A 15798-nucleotide genomic window follows, 5' to 3' on the forward strand; every position below is an offset into this window, starting at 1 on the left:
AGAAAGTTCAGAGCTTGACCGAAGTCCTGACTTGAACAGTCCATGATGCTGGATGATCTAGACAGCCGCTTTGAAATTGTCCCAGATGATGGTTTTCAAGGAAACATAGCCATTGAGGCCATCTGTGAGGGAGGACCACCTGTGAGGGAGGATCACCTGTGAGGGAGGATCACCTGTGAGGGAGGATCACCTGTGAGGGAGGATCACTTGGGAGGAGGATCACCTGTGAGGGAGGATCACCTGTGAGGAGGATCACCTGTGAGAGTGGACCACCTGGGCTACTTGTCTTGTCTTTTATGGTGTCTGGTCCTCTTGCTCTTTAAAATATATAAACTTTCAAAGATATTATACATTTTATGTTAATATATGTATGGGCTGTGCACCAAGCACAGTTAAGTTAAAGATGACTCTTTGTAAAACAAAATTTTATCTATGCCATTTCAAAGAACGGCATGATAAGTCCTGAGGAATTTGTAACCAAAGATCTATAGGACGTCCATGCATACTTGAAGTCCTGGCTGGAGACATTTGTGTGTGTCAGTCAGTGTCAGAGCTGTTCCCATGTGGAGGGATCATCAAATTATGTTACCTGCTTGTTTTGCAGTTTAAAGTCATGTAAGTATAGACTGAATAATTTAGCAGTCTCCTTTTTACCTAGGTCTGGTTTATTTTGACCTCTCTCAAAGGAGATGTTTATTATCCTCATCATGCTGAAATCAAAGCAAGGTTGTATGGAGCTAAATATTCTCTTCTGGGCTCTCAGGCACCTGTTGTAGTAGCCAAGCTGCTACCTCTCTCCCGTGAGAAGGCCTCACATAGAAAGAGACACACCTGTTGCCATCAGCACTAGAAAAGGCATATGTTTTAAATAAACCTTATATAAACTTTTTTTTATATTAGAGTTTAAGCATACCCTAGGCATCCTGTACCTGGGTTTTTACATTTTTGGTGGCTATTTTTGTCCCACCTCTTTTCTCCATATGGGATGGACTGGTCTGTCTTTTAAAATATGAATTGTAGCCTTTGAGATTTTGGGACCTAAGTAGACTGCCATGTACTTTGCCACCTGTATAGTCCCTTATGTCTCTCTGTATCAGGCGTGACTGCCACTTGTCCCCCCGCCCCCCGAAAATGTCTCACATTTAAAGGGATAAGCCAGCTGCCAGAGCAGTGTGATGCCTCAACTTCGTCAGCATTCAAAAATCTTAGCATGCAGCTTGCATGTTTGTCTCCCAGCCTAACCTTGGGTCCTTACACTGACCAACAGAACATATCCCTCAGGTCAAAATACCCTTTGGCACCAGTTCTCTCATGGGAGCCCTACTTTCTAAGGAATGTGGCTGGCCTTTTTAGGGCAGTGTGACATCACTTATCCTTATATAAACCTAGGATTGATGTGTACCCATCTTTTAGATCAGTAAGGACGTATCATCCATTATTAAGAAAAAAGAACTTACATAGTAACTTTAGGGAGAAAAATGTCATTTTGCATCCTAGGCTGTCTTTGTAAGCAGCTTATCAGCAGGGAGTTCCAGCTCAGACTTTATTGTGTAAACCAGGCTGATCCAAAACTCAGATATTTGCCTCTCAATTCCATATCATTGTAACTCAAAACTTTCAGACAAAAATCAAGCCAAGAAACAAACAAAAAGAAAATCTACGTTTTGGGCCAGTTGTGCCAATTTAGGCTTCAACAAGTGAAGCCCTGGTCATCTTTTATTTTTTTAATTTAGTTCTTGTTAAAACATATAGTTGGACCCTTTCCAGAAAGAGCTGACAAGCACCTTGTAGCTAGCGAGCCTTGAGCTCCATGCGCTATCAACTTTCCATTTTCTAGTGAGAAGAGTTCTGTTTGATCTTCATGATTTCTCTCTTCTTATGTGTATGCACAGTCTTCAAGCTGTCTTTCTCTGTCATATCTGAGCTTTATCTGTTTTGATTGAACCCTTAATTTCTCCTCTCCTGTATGAACATACACAAAACCTCTACCCAAGCATAACACACTTCCTGCTCTCCATACTGAGGTTAGGATGTCCTTGAAATAGACAGGCTGATCTAATTCAGCAGATTTTTTCTATACTCCAATGTCTCTCAGCAGCTGTTGTTTTTTGTTCATTAGCATTTAAGAGATTTAAAGTCAACAAGGCATGATTACTCTACCTCGGGGGTGAGAGCTGTCTTTGATGCCCCTCTTTGTTAGATTAGCATTTCTTTTAAAGTACAGTTGGGTCTTTCAACGGCTGCTTGTCCTGTAGGACTATGCAGTATACCTGTAACCTGTTCTATGTTATAATTTGTAAAAATTGTTTCATTTTATTAGAGACATATGATGGAGCACTGCCACCCATAATTGCCATAGCTTTTAATAACTGTGTAAGAACAGAATCAGCCTTATAAGAACTTAAGGCTGTTGCCCACTGCAATCCTGAATATGAATCTATAGAATGGTGCGGATATTTCAGCTTACCAAACTCTGTAAAATGAAATATATCCATTTGTCAAGTTTCATTTCTTTGACTGCTTTTAGGGTTACTTTCTGCAGGTAACAGAATTTGGTTATATAAAGAACAAGTTGAACATTTTCTCACAATCTCCTTGGCTTGTTGCCAAGTAATAGAAAATCCCTTCTTTAAACCTTTGATATTAACACGGTGTGTTTTTTTTTTTTTTATGAAACTCTGAAGCCTCCAACACACTTCCTATCAATAGTTGATCAACTTCATCACTACCTTTTGCTAGAGGACCTGGTAGACCCATGTGGGATCTTATATGTGTTGTATGTAATGGACAATTTCTATTTCTGATCACTTGTTGTAATTGAATAAATAGTAAAGTTAAATCAGAATCATCCTGAGTTAGGTCAGCAGTTTCTATATGCAAAACAACTCTTTCAGCATACTGAGAGTCAGTTACTATATTAAGAGATTCTTGGAAATATGATAATACCATCAGAATTTCATATAATTTGGATTTTTGAACTGAATCATAAGGACTCTCAACAACCTTACTTATATTTTCTGACTTATAACCTGCCCTTTTTGATTTATTGGCATCAGTGAATCCAAATAAATGCTCCCTCTCTACACTATTTTTGTCTTGTTTTTTTTTGTCATATTTTTCTATGTCTAATTTTCCAAGCATCTTTCAAAGTTAGTTCAAAGTCTTCCTTTTAAAAAATTAGGTTTATTTGTTTTATTTTATGTAAGAGTATTTCGCCTGCATGTGTGCATATTTGGTACCCACAGAGGTCAGAAGAGGGTATCAGATGCCCATAACTGGTGATATGGAGGCTGTGAGCTTCCGTGTGGATGCTGGGAGCACAACCCAGGTCCTCTGCAAGAGCAACTAGTGCTCTTAACTGCTGAGCCATCTCTCCAGCCCCCAATTCTTCCTTCTCTCCTCTCTCTCTCTACACTCAGCACTCTGACCAGACACCAGTAACAGCATTTTCCAAAAGCTGCTTCCTTTGTTCATGGCTGGTGAGCTTATCAAAGACAAATCACTTTTCTACTCCTAACTTGCTCCAGTTTTCCACTGCAAGTGCCCTGGAAGCTTTGAGACCTAAAACAAACAAACTAGCAAACAAAAACTCCCAATCTGCCTGAAAATTGTCAAGTTAGAGATGGGAGAGTGCTGCGTGCTGCATTTGCAGATTAGCTTGGGTGTTGTACTTGAACTTAAATATTCTCCAGATACTTAAGGATGGCAGGCGTAGTTCTGTCTTCTGCTTCATATCTATCTGAGTGGCTGATAGTAGCTGCCTAGAATAGGATGCTAAGGTGCATCATATGGGAAAATTGGGATAGAGGGTGTCACACAGGGGTCTGCTCTGGAGTTGCTCTTCGCCTGTGCTCTGACCAGACAGGAGGCAGCATTATGCTTCATCATCTTTGAGTGTGGCCTGTCTACACATGGATGACGGTAATGCCTGGCACACAGTTGAGTTGTTCTCCTGGAATGCTATGTCTGGGGAAGAACCCTTTCATGATCATTTACTAGATGCCCCTGCTAATCAAATGATGCAGGCATTATCCCATGATGCCCAGCTCCAGGGTACAGTTTATAGCCATCATATCTCAGAAATCCGGAACACGCTGTTATTGGCTTTAGTTTTCTGGGTCTGCCAGTCGAAGCCTGCTGGCCTTTTATAGTCACTTTGCCTTCCTGTCAGTTATAAACAGGAGCAAAATTAAAAAGAAAAACATTTAAACAGTATAACAAGACATTGAAGGCAAGCTAACGCAATGGGGCCAGTAAGACCATTAGTTAAAAAAAGGTGCTGCCAAGCCTGACAGCTAGGGCTTGATCCCTAGTATCCACATGGTAGAAAAGCTGATTGCCACAAGTTGTCTTCTGACCTTCAGATGGATACTGTGACAAACATACATCACACACACACACACTTAATAATTGCTTTAATTTTTAAAAAAATATTTATTTATTATTATGCATACAGTGCTGAAAGGGGCATCAGATCACATTATAGATGGTTGTGAGCCACCATGTGATTGCTGGGAATTGAACTCATGACCTCTGGAAGAGCAATCAGTGCTCTTAACCGTTCAACCATCTCTCCAGCCCAATTGCTTTAATTTTAAAATATGATTATTCTTCCCTCTTTCTAACACATGGAAGTGCCTGCGTATCCTGAACCACCTACTATGAGCGTGTGCTCAGGTCAAGCTCACCAGCACTAAGCCTAGTCTAATGAAGCGAGCCTTAGCCTGGAGGCAGGAGAACCATTGTGGGTTCTCAACTGCGTCTTCTGAAGGGGTAGAGTAGCTGAGACTCGTCTCAAAGAGCCCTAGAACATCACTGGGGAGCTAAGGATCATGGGGCAGGAGGATAACGTTTAGAAATGACTTTAAAGGAAGAAGGAATTCCAACTTCTAAAATGTCTCCAGGCTGAGGGCTGTTCAAGGCTGAGAACAAGACTTGTATTAGTTTCCTATGGTGGAGTTAGGGGACAGGTCAAGGAGACGCCAAGGGCTGTGTCCTTATAACAACAGGTGGTCACAAAAACCTACTGCAGGGGTGGGGATTTCAGGGGTGGGGTCTGGTCTGGACTGCAGGGTGAGCTCCTTTTGGCTCAGTCGAAGGGAGGTCAAGTGCTTCCGCCACCAAGTGGCCTTCTCTGCTCAGAAATCAGTCTCTCGCTCAAGTGGTTGAGCCCCAAACCACTCACCTGCCGAGGCACCGACTCACTATTCTCCCCTGGACACTAGGATGTGCCAACCCTGTCTGCCCTTCATTCTATAACTAAGACAGTCGGGAAAGCCACAATGACAATGGCAGATGTCATAGGTTCAGGGCCTCTGTGGAGGAAGCAGAGGCTGCTGGGAGAAGCCTGTGTATCTCAGGAGCCACAGAACCAGACGCCCCCCCCCCCCAAAAGCAGCAACCTGGTCTGGCTTCCAATCTACACAATAGGACCAGCCAAGCAGGGCTCTTGTTTGAAGAGTAGAGAATGATTGTGAAAATTCAAGCCTAGAGACAGATGTGTTCCTCAGCTGGTGCCTGGGTAAATAACACAGTGACAAATCCATATCACATGGGGCTGCATTGTCACCAAAATACCAACAATAGCACTTTTCAGAGCAACAGATGAAGTACAGGCCATCGCTTCAGCGTGAGTACATGCAAAGAATCTAAAAGCCACAGGAGTGCTACATCTAAGAGACCACAAGCAAGAATAGGGGACTGACTGCTTAGCCATTATCCTACAGGGGGTGTTTATTCTGCACATACAGACTCACTTTCATGGTTAAAAAAAAAACTATAAAAATGTAAAAGCAGGGGCTAGAGAGATGGCTCAGTGGTTAATGGCGCTGCCTGCTCTTCGAAAGGTCCTGAGTTCAATTCCCAGCAACCACATGGTGGCTCACAGCCATCTGTAATGTGATCTGATGCCCTCTTCTGGCCTGCAGGTGTACATGCAGGCAGAATGCTGTATGCATAATAATAAATAAATAAATCTTTTTTTAAAAAATGTAAAAACACTTGACTTCAAAAAGAAGGTCCAGGCTGTATAGCTACACCCTAGGGTTGGTATAGTTTAAAATAAAAAAAGAACCTTGGATTCCCATGGCCAAACTTTAGATTTGTTTTGTGTAGAAAACAAAACAGAACAAAACAGAATTTCCTCAACGTATTTAAAGCACTGCTTTTGGGAATGCTTTGTTTTATTTCATCTTGGCTGTTGGGGGGGGGGGCGCTCCTGTTAAGCAGCAGATCATTAGCACTCCTAATTTAACAGCCTCTTAGAGGAATGCATGAGTCAGTCACAAGCTGCCAAGCAGCACCAGCGTGGCCAGAATTGCCTGCTACCAGCTGGCACTGGGTCACCCAGCAGGGTAGTGACAACCACGCTGCTATGCCTCCGCACTCAGACTGAGGGAGAAAAGCTACACGGAGGTTGTGCAAAGGTCCTGGCCAATCCAATAGGCTTTGACAGAAACTCCTGCACACTTCTCCACCCTGTCACCCAGCACACACAGGAGAGCACATGAGTGAGTGTGCGTGCACGTGTGTGCCCCATCAACATTCATGCACACTTGGCTGAGCAGGCATCTGTACACAGTCCTCTGCACATTGCTGCTTCTAGAAGGTCCTGACCCAAACCCACCAGATTCTTTCCCGTCGCCCTCAGGATCACAGGCCTTACCATGATTGGCCTGACGAAACCACCAAACAGCAGAGGGGACTGGACGGTAGAGGAAGGGAAGTGTGGCCAACTTCCCACGGCAGGGCAGAGCGTTCACATAATTCATCAGTGCGTGACACAGTGACTTGTTTTGAAAATTCTTAGATGTGTATCAGTCCTGTCCCTAGACGGCTGTCAGTCAGCCAGGGAAGGGGTTGGGCTTTCATTAGGTGTTCTCTGACGTCACCCAGGCACTGTCTGCATTGGAATCACTAGGGACATTTGTCCTGTTTCAGGGCCACTGAATCAGACTTCCTGGCAAAGCTGTGGCATACATATTTAACCCTGTCTTACCAAATTCTTTCGATAGAACTTTCCAGAGCGTGCCTGTCTGCCTCTTGGTACAAAGCTCCTGCTCCTACGCTGAGTTGTAACACTAGGCTCCCAGGATACAGGTTGTGAGTGGAAGTGGTCCAAAGCACTTCTGGGTCAGGGATGTGTCATAAGACCTTTCGCTCCTCTGATGCCGAGATGACTTCTGTGAGGAGTGACAGCCAGGACTTCTGAGTTCCAGGGCAAAGGCTGTCCCTGGAGCTCACATCCCTGCCTCCCCCCCAACCCCCGCACCCCCACCCGCCTGGACTTGAGAGACTGTGATGGGAGGCCCTTGAATGTGAAGCTGTCACCAGCTCATGTCACCTGGCTTATCATGAAAGCATGATTCTGCTGTGTAACCAGAGTTAGAAATCATTCCTGTTGCTGTCCTGAGCATAAAGCAGAATCTCTACTGAGCTATTGTTTTGTTTTGTTTTGTTTTGTTTTGTTTTGTTTTGTTTTAGCTTGTTTGTTTTTTAGGGTCTCACTCTGTAGTGCTGCCTGTCCTGGTACTTGACCAGGCTGATCTCAAACTCAGAGATCTACCCACCTCTAGTGTAAGGATTAAAGGTATGCTCTTGCCTGGCTTGTGATAAACTATTTAATTGAAAAATATTGAAAATGAGAAACAAATAAGACTATGTAAAAAAATAAAGAATAAATTTTGAAATGGTCATTTTTAAAAAAAATATTCAAACTGGTGGGGGAGGAAAAATAAGAAAGAAGAGAGCAAGGCACTAGAAGTAAGAGTTTTTTGAACATCTACACAGCAAATGTCCAGTATGTGTTTGAAGTCACAGGACTGAAGGCCCACTGCTCTGAGTTCTACAAGACAATCCTTCTGAAGAAGCAGAGGCTCATGGGAGCCAAACCGAGGAAGCAGCTGCTGTCTCAGAGAGAGAGAGAGACATTTGCTTCTCCTGTGAGGGAGTCCACTGTGGTCCAGAAGTTCCCCCACTAGCAACTGTCTAAAAGCCAAAGTGGGGATTTCACCTGGCACTGCCAAGGCTGAGAGGCCATACTTTGGTGGACACAGTGACCTCAAAAAGCCAGTTTGATTGGCTTTAGTAAGAAACCATTTAGTGGTGTTAAGTTGAGCTTCCAGGCTAGGGTCTGAGGAGCCTGTGGCTCGCAAGGTATGTGCGCCCCATACCTGTGCATCCCCTGCGTGTTTGAGGTTTATTTTCACATCACAACCCTAAATGGAGGCCAAGGCATACACGCTCAGTCCCTGAACACAACAGTTTCACTTTTGCCTGGGAAATCTACGCATTGGTAAATGGTGACACAATGGGATATTGATGCCAATGACGCTGTACACAGCCTGAGGGTGAGAGGGATGTGGACGTGGGTAACATTTAGTGGCAAACGAATGCCAACAGAACGTATGACCAGAGCAGACGTGAGGCCCTTACAGTCACAAAAAGGACACAGCGTCATCTAAGCCTGAAAAGGGTGCTCCTCACAAAAAGGAAAACAGGTCCATATCAGGACAACGAAGACGGGGCAAACGGGTGGAGGCAGATTCCACATCAGAACGCAGAAGCCACGCCTTCCCTAATTAGAAGGGTAATTTTTAAACGCCATCTGGGCTATGTGTTGCAGTTCCACCTAAAGCTTGGCTCCTACTTTATCTCACTGGATTTCGCAGAAGCCCCTCAGAATACACAGAATTTATGTTTTGTTTTTAATCTACAAAGCTTCATGAACAAGCATGAAGAGCCCACTCAGTGCTCGCTTTGATCGCTTCTGATGCAGCTTTTTTAGATTAAAAAGGGCACATAGCCACTTGCGTTTCTCTCTTTGTTGGTCTCCAGAGGGCCTTGAGATAAAAGAGTAGCCATTCCTTATGAAACTGGGTGTCTAGATTGGTGAGAAATAGTCACAAGCTAAGGAAAGCTAGACACCTTCACCAGCCCAAGAGACAAGGAGCACTCTCCCTTAGGCCCCACAAAGAGTGTGGCTTTTATTTTGGACTCATGGCCTCCAGAACTGGGAAAGAGCACATCGCTGGTGTTTGAATCCCCCTAGTTAGGAGCCAGTTAGTCACAGGCTTGGGAAACCAACACACCTCAAAGCATCCTTAGGCTCGTTTTTCTGAAGAGAAAAATGAAGTAATGCTGGGGAAAGTCTACCTCTGCTTACTGACCCCCCTGACCAGGATCAGGTGTGTGACATACAGAGCTTAGCACGCAGGAAGGATGCTAAGACCCTTAGCTGTCACACTCCAGGTCTTAGGGGCCCTGCCACAGAGGCAGTAAGAAGGGAAGGGTCTAGGAAGATGCCTCTCACTGCTGGGAAACAGAGAAGCCTGGAGCTTCCAGATCCTCAAAGTGTCTGTGCTTCCCTCGTTTTCTTCACAGCAGAATTGAATTCCTTCTAGAACGCACATACAAAATGGCCTTATTTTCCAGTCTCCTGTGAGTATTCAGTGAGGTGTAGCAGAATTGGCTGGGTGGGATTTCTTCTTCTCTTTTCTTTGTTCTGGGGATTGAACTTGAGGCATACCACACAAGCACCCTACCATTGAGCTACATCCCCAGGTGGATGGTGAGGTCTTCATGATAGTCCTTTAAGGGCTGATGGAGCTTAAAGACCCTTGAAGAAGGAAGTGTCATGCTAAGGATAGTTGACCCCGAAATACAGACGGCCCCTAAATCTCCATCACGCAGTCCATCTACCAACTTTAGGCTGCTCACATCTGGACTGCTTTTTAGCAAATACAAAATGCTCATTTGTTCAACCTGCTCTTTTTTGGTGGGTGGGGGGGTGAGAATCTACTACTTATCAGTATAACATATAACTCCAAGCTATTCATGGCTTTTAGAAATTTTGGATGGTGTGGTCTGTGTCTGTGGTGTGTGTGTGTGTGTGTGTGTGTGTGTGTGTGTGTGTGTGTGTGTGTAAGAGAGAGGCAGAGACAGAGAGAGGCAGAGACAGAGAGACAGAGACAGAGACACAGAGAGAGACAGAGACAGAGAGACACAGAGAGAGAGACACACACAGAGAGAGACAGAGACAGAGAGACAGACAGACAGAGACAAAGAGAGAGAAAGAGAAAGAGAAGGCGGTGGGGGTGCACATATGGATTTGAGATAATACCTCCCTTGTCTGCCATGGCATACAGGAGGCTGGCTGGCCTTTAAGCTTCCAGGAGTTCACCTGGCTCCACTTCCCGTCTCACAGGAGTGCCAGGATTTCGGATGCACACTACTGCAGTTCCATCTGGCTCTGGGTGGGCTCTGGGGCTCTAACCTCAGGTCTTCCTGCGGCATGCTTACCCATCAAGTCTTTCACCCACACAACCATTTCTCCAGCCCAGTTCACAACTGATGCCAATACGAAAGAAACTTGAAAGTTACTGTTTGTCTGTGACCAAGAGCTAACGAAATCAAACCCTTCCCTATGTTCTAGAGCATATGGAGGCCTCTTTGTCACCTCCCTGCTCCCTCTAACAGGCTTTCTTTCACACAGGTGAACGAGTCTCTCTCTCATACCGATCATAGGCCCTCTGCCCAGAGAATACACAAATGGACCTTTCAATGTGCTACTGCGGTGATGGTAAAGTGACCTCTCCCCAGCACCCACCCACCCCCCACGACACTGGGGCTTTGACAGGGACCAGCAATAGTCACAATCAAGGGCATCTTCCTGCATTCCCTGGGAAGAAGTTACGTGCACAGTGCTTGCATAATGAGGTCTGTGGTAAAAAAAAAAAAAAAAAAAAAAAAAAAAACTCTGGCTTTAACTAAGATGACCCACTCAGCTCCATTAAAGGCCAGGCTTTACCACCGAAGCACAGTCACGCCTTAATAAACTTCTTTATGAGCCCCAGCAGGCCTGGCATGGATGGATCAAAATGCTGACACCAATCCCAGGCAAATCAAAGGGGCCTGGTGTCCCCATTCCACCCAGTGACGTTGGAGAGGAGCGCACAGAGACAGTGTTTCTAAATGGAACCCTGCTCCTGAAATCCCATACTTTCTAAGAAATGCTAGTGGTCCGTACTCCCAGCTGTATTTTTTTAGCCCAGCACAGGCATCATGTTAGGAAGCTAAAATTCCCTGTCCAGCTGTTAGAATTTCAGCAAGATAACCCCCTCCTTGCCCATCTTCTCCAGGAACCCAAGGCCTCCATTCTGCTGAGTTTTGGCTTCCAAATGTCTTTACGTTGCTGAAACCTTGACATCCACTCTCTTTTCTCCTATTATTTTTTTTCCCCTTTCAACTTCTCTTATCCAAAGGGAGAGCAGCTACACAGATAAAGTGACTTGCTTTGGCTTCCGAGACTCACAGTGTCTGACTTCTGCCCTGCCCAACATGTTCTATGGCCGCCCACAAGGCTCTGTGAGGTGAGAAGGGTTAACAGGTTGGGCCTGCCCCTCCTCTGTGGTCCCCGAGCTCTGACTCTGGCTTTAGAGGCAAGCGGTGTACCTCAGACACCACACAGAGCAACAGCCCAGATATGTGTATGAAGGGACCCCGGTCTGGTTTCAAAAGCAACATTTGATGCTCATGTGGTGTCGGGAACGCATTGAACTCCCCTCTTTAGCCACAGTTAGAAAAACAATAGCTAGTTGAGGCAGTGAAAACTAGAGGTCAAGACTAGATTATTTTTTAAGATTAAAGATACAAATGACCTCTCTCTCTCTCTCTCTCTCTCTCTCTCTCTCTCTCTCTGATGGGATATTGCCACTGAAAAAATTCTGTGGAAAGAAAGTATTCAATATAGGTGGGCCTTTCTCCTCTGGTATCTCGGTGGAGATTGCAACCAAGTACGCCAACCACATAGCTACTCCTGTGCTACTCTCCCTGAGCCACCTGCCGCTGCCTAAAACTCTCCAGTAAGTACCATGGGCTAACCTGCATCCTTCCTTCCAGAACCACCACAGCTGTTCATGAACATGTCCCTCTGTGAAAAGAGTAGCCGTGGAACCCAGTGACCGTCCATATGACATCACCATGTGCCAGCTGCTTCCAAAGGCAGGTACCCTCTCACACGGAGCTAAAACTGGACCACAGATATGGCTTCCACATGCGTAGTTTCTCTTTCACCCTAGAATTCCCATCCATAATATTGCCCTTTATTAAAAGCACCTTCTCAGTGAAGGTGCCCAGAGAGGGACCCCCTTTTCTTTTTGTACACAGTTTTGTGGAAATAGCAAGTTAATCTTGAGTATTTAAGACTCATGTGGGAGTCAGTTTGGTCACTGACCACTCAGGATCACTTTCAACTTTTCTCTGAGAGGAAAACAGGTGAGATTAGATACATCCTTGGTAAGGATGAAGACTTTCCGAGAAAGTTCATGCCACTGAGACTCTCCCTTCCCTCAAAGCTGGATTTAGCTCAGGAGGAAATGGTCAATGTTTCCAAGAAGTAGGTTGCGCGGAAAGAGGACACATGGGCCCTGGGACCGAAGCCAGGTGTTTGGTAAGACTGTTTGCCTGATAAACCATGGCAAGTATTCGACCTCAGGGCCTCCTTCCAGGTTGGAAAAATGGGGATAATAACATCTGTGGGCAGAAGCAGATTTAAGAGTCCCTAATACAAGTCCTGGGTCTAACGTGTGTGTGTGTGTGTGTGTGTGTGGGAGAGAGAGAGAGAGAGAGAGAGAGAGAGAGAGAGAGAGAGAGAGAGAGAGAGAGAGAGAGAGAGAGAGAGACACCACAGCTACACTGGCCACAGCACATTCCATGTACATACTCTGAAGTTCACACTGGCCATTTTCCAGCAACTTCTCTCTCTGGCAGCAAAGCTCTGATTTCAGGGATGACTCTAGAAGTCAGAGTATTAAAGACTACTACCATGATGTATTAAAGACTACTACTCTGATGGACAGAATTTGGGGACAAGTATGTACCAAGTGCTTTCTTTGGAAATAACCCAACCAAAAAAAAAAAAACTTTTCAATATGAAGCTCTAGGGAGAAAACTTTTTGGCCCTAACTTGGCAGGCCCTAACTTGGCAGGATCCTCATTATTTTTTTTTTTTTTTTTTTTAGAAAACAGGATACGTCTGCCACCATTGTGTTAGAAAGGGAGGAAGCCAGCTGAATCTTAGGTCTTCCCTCTTGACAGAGAGAGCTGGCTGAAGAAGATTTACTGGCAGACCCCAAGCCATTCCTGAATTTGAGCAAATTTAAGCTCATCTTTAGGAAACAGGCAGTGGATGTTGAGTATAGTGGTCTCTGCATATCAAAAAAAGAGTATAAACTCAGCTACCAGATCGAGTGTTCTGATAACGACAAAGTTGAAAACACAGCACCACGGCTTGCAGGGCCTGCAGGTGGCTTCAGGGGAGGCCATGGAAGAAGTAAGACATCTGGGATGAGTCTGGTACTGAGCCTTCGAGGGCAGGGATGCTCTCCGCTAAAATAAAAGCTCCAGCACCATCTTCTCCAACTGCGTCGTGAGCTCCAGCTCCTAGAAGGCGTTTCCCTTTGGGGTGACTGGGACAAGCGGCTCGGGACAAGAAGACCCATTTCTAAGTAGACCCAAAGCAAACTCTTCAAATAGGACCACCTCTATTGTAACTGCCCCCGGTTTACGTCTTCCACCACCAATGAAAAGCAAGACCTCACATAGCATGCATGGTTAGCACACCACACTCCCAAAACACAAGCGAGGAAACAGCTTTAACACTTAGGTTTTGAAAGTTCTCAAATGTTCAAATGTTTCCCTTTGGTTTTTTTCTTTTTAACAGAGTCCCAAACTCCTCTAGAAGCCGCCAAGGAAAGGGCACTGTTCAAAACCCAAGGCTGTCGGTGCGTCTTCACGGGTCAAGAGTAGCAGACGGCTTGGTGAATACAGAGAGGTGGGGATTCTCTCCCGAGTTAGAAACCCACCCGGGTTAGGGATCCTCCTCAGGAAGAAGTGAAAGCTGCCTTTCCCCCACCTCAGCCAATCCATCCCCATCACAGCCTCCCAACAAACACAGCCTCCCTGACCCAGAGCTTAAGAGAGGTCAAAGGGAGGAGTCTGGGGACCCCTAGTTCACTCACTTGTCTTCCGAGAAGCTCTTCCCAGTAATCACGTCCTTCCCCTGAGGCACATAGTCCCAGTACTCTTCCACAATCCCGATGTAGTACGTTCTGGTGACTGCACCAACCAGTCCAAACAGACCCAGGAACGTGAGAAGGATGCAGCCAGCCGGCTGCTTCTGAGACATTTGTGGTTGTAACTCCCCGGCTGGCAGGCTGCAAGGGAGTCAACCTGGTGATCCCTCCCCCTTGCTCAGAGCGAGTTATAAATAAGGAATGGACTGGCCTGGCCCCTCCTCCTCAGGTAGCTTGGGGTTGGGACACAGGCTGACAACTTGTGCAAGCAGACCTCCCTCAAGTGGGAGAGTAGCCATGACGACAAACGTGCCAGGCACCCAAGGGATGCATAACTGGCTTGTTCATTTACTGCCCAAGCTAAATGGGCCTGTTTCGGAGAGGTTTTGGTACTCTGCTCTAATATGAGTCATTTGTCTTTCCCCAAAATGGCAGGGGAAAAAAATCTGAGCCAATGGGTTCTTCCCCACCTCTACTGCTTTCCTCCAAACTTACTACAGAGCTTTGTACAACTAGAGAAATAGCCTGGCCAGAGTGGACCATCAAGAAATATTCCAAGCATGGAGAAAGGTCTCGTCTCTGTTGGGATGGCACAAGGGATGATGTAATACCTTCCAGGTTGTTTTATGAGGCTACAGGAAACACTCCTGTCAAAGCATAAAGCTCCTAATGGCACCATAAAACCCACCACAGACCTATCAGCTTACTCGTCTCCCCCAAATACACTCAGACCCCACCAGCAAAGTTGAAGGGCTTGGCTGCCATGGTCCACCAAGGGCCTAGACGGTGACACCCCTAAATCAATCATCTTTCCTCATGATGAATGACAGTGTCAGAGGAGGAGGTCCCCTTCAGACCACAGAGATCAATTGCAATAGCAGATCTTCCAATACGAAGGTGACAAGAATGCCTTTGCATAAGCGCTTTGAGCTGTGCCCTTAGAGCGCCAGTGTTGAACCTTGGCGGAGTGCCAGTCCGACCATCACAGCAGCCTCGCTGGGAAGCGAACAGCCTCCAGGGGCTCTGAAGCTGGACAGATTTGGGTGTGACGCCAAGCCCCACTGCCAGCCAGCTTCACAGCACCGAGGACCCATGTGACTGCTCCAAGGCTCTGCCTGTGAAACACCACCGAGGGACTCTCCATCAGATGTGAGAGGACAAATGTCTGCAACATGCCGGCCTCCATCCCCAGCACAGTACAAGGTGCTCTTTAGCCACTAATGTCTTATTCCCATAGAACAGAGAGACCATCCCAATATCACCCTGGGTATCACTCGTGTTTCCCCCAAAATTCTTTTCTTTCTACTTTTCTTCCCAAAGTTCTACCCACCATGCCTTCTATAAACTGAATATGTACCAAAGAGATCCCACAGCACAGGTCTCATATAGTATCTCTCCCAATAAAATGCACTTCTTATGCAAGATGCTTCACAGCTTGGATTTATTGACACTCCTCCTCCCCCAGGAGAGTAATTCCAACGGCACATTTTTCTTTCACTCGAATCTACTTCTGACTCTATGCTTCTGGAAGCTTCCATGGGGCTAGAACAGTTATAGCCTCCCTGTGACAAAGACTTAGAAGCCTTTGGAACATGGAAATGTCTGGCCAAACACATTTTTATGTATAATCCGGGAGATCAGGCAGCTCTGAGCCTACCAAAAACCTTCCCCAAAACAAATTCCATGGGGAAAAAAATTCTTCCAAATAACAGAAACAAGAAATATG

The 15798-nt window shown here is 45.7% G+C and overlaps 1 protein-coding gene across 1 annotated transcript in view; it reads right to left on the reverse strand.

Moving 5' to 3' along the window:
- The window catches only part of HEPHL1 (hephaestin like 1), a 69934-nt gene extending 55650 nt beyond the window's left edge, over nucleotides 1-14284 (reverse strand). The window contains exon 1 of the mRNA XM_084782593.1: nucleotides 14019-14284. Coding sequence (XP_084638719.1) covers nucleotides 14019-14185 — 167 coding nt within the window. The 5' untranslated portion in view covers nucleotides 14186-14284. The remainder of the gene's footprint in view (nucleotides 1-14018) is intronic.
- Between the last annotated feature and the right edge of the window lie 1514 nt (nucleotides 14285-15798).

Source organism: Acomys minous (genome assembly GCF_964271855.1).
Source record: "Acomys minous genome assembly, chromosome: 5".
Taxonomy (NCBI): domain Eukaryota; kingdom Metazoa; phylum Chordata; class Mammalia; order Rodentia; family Muridae; genus Acomys; species Acomys minous.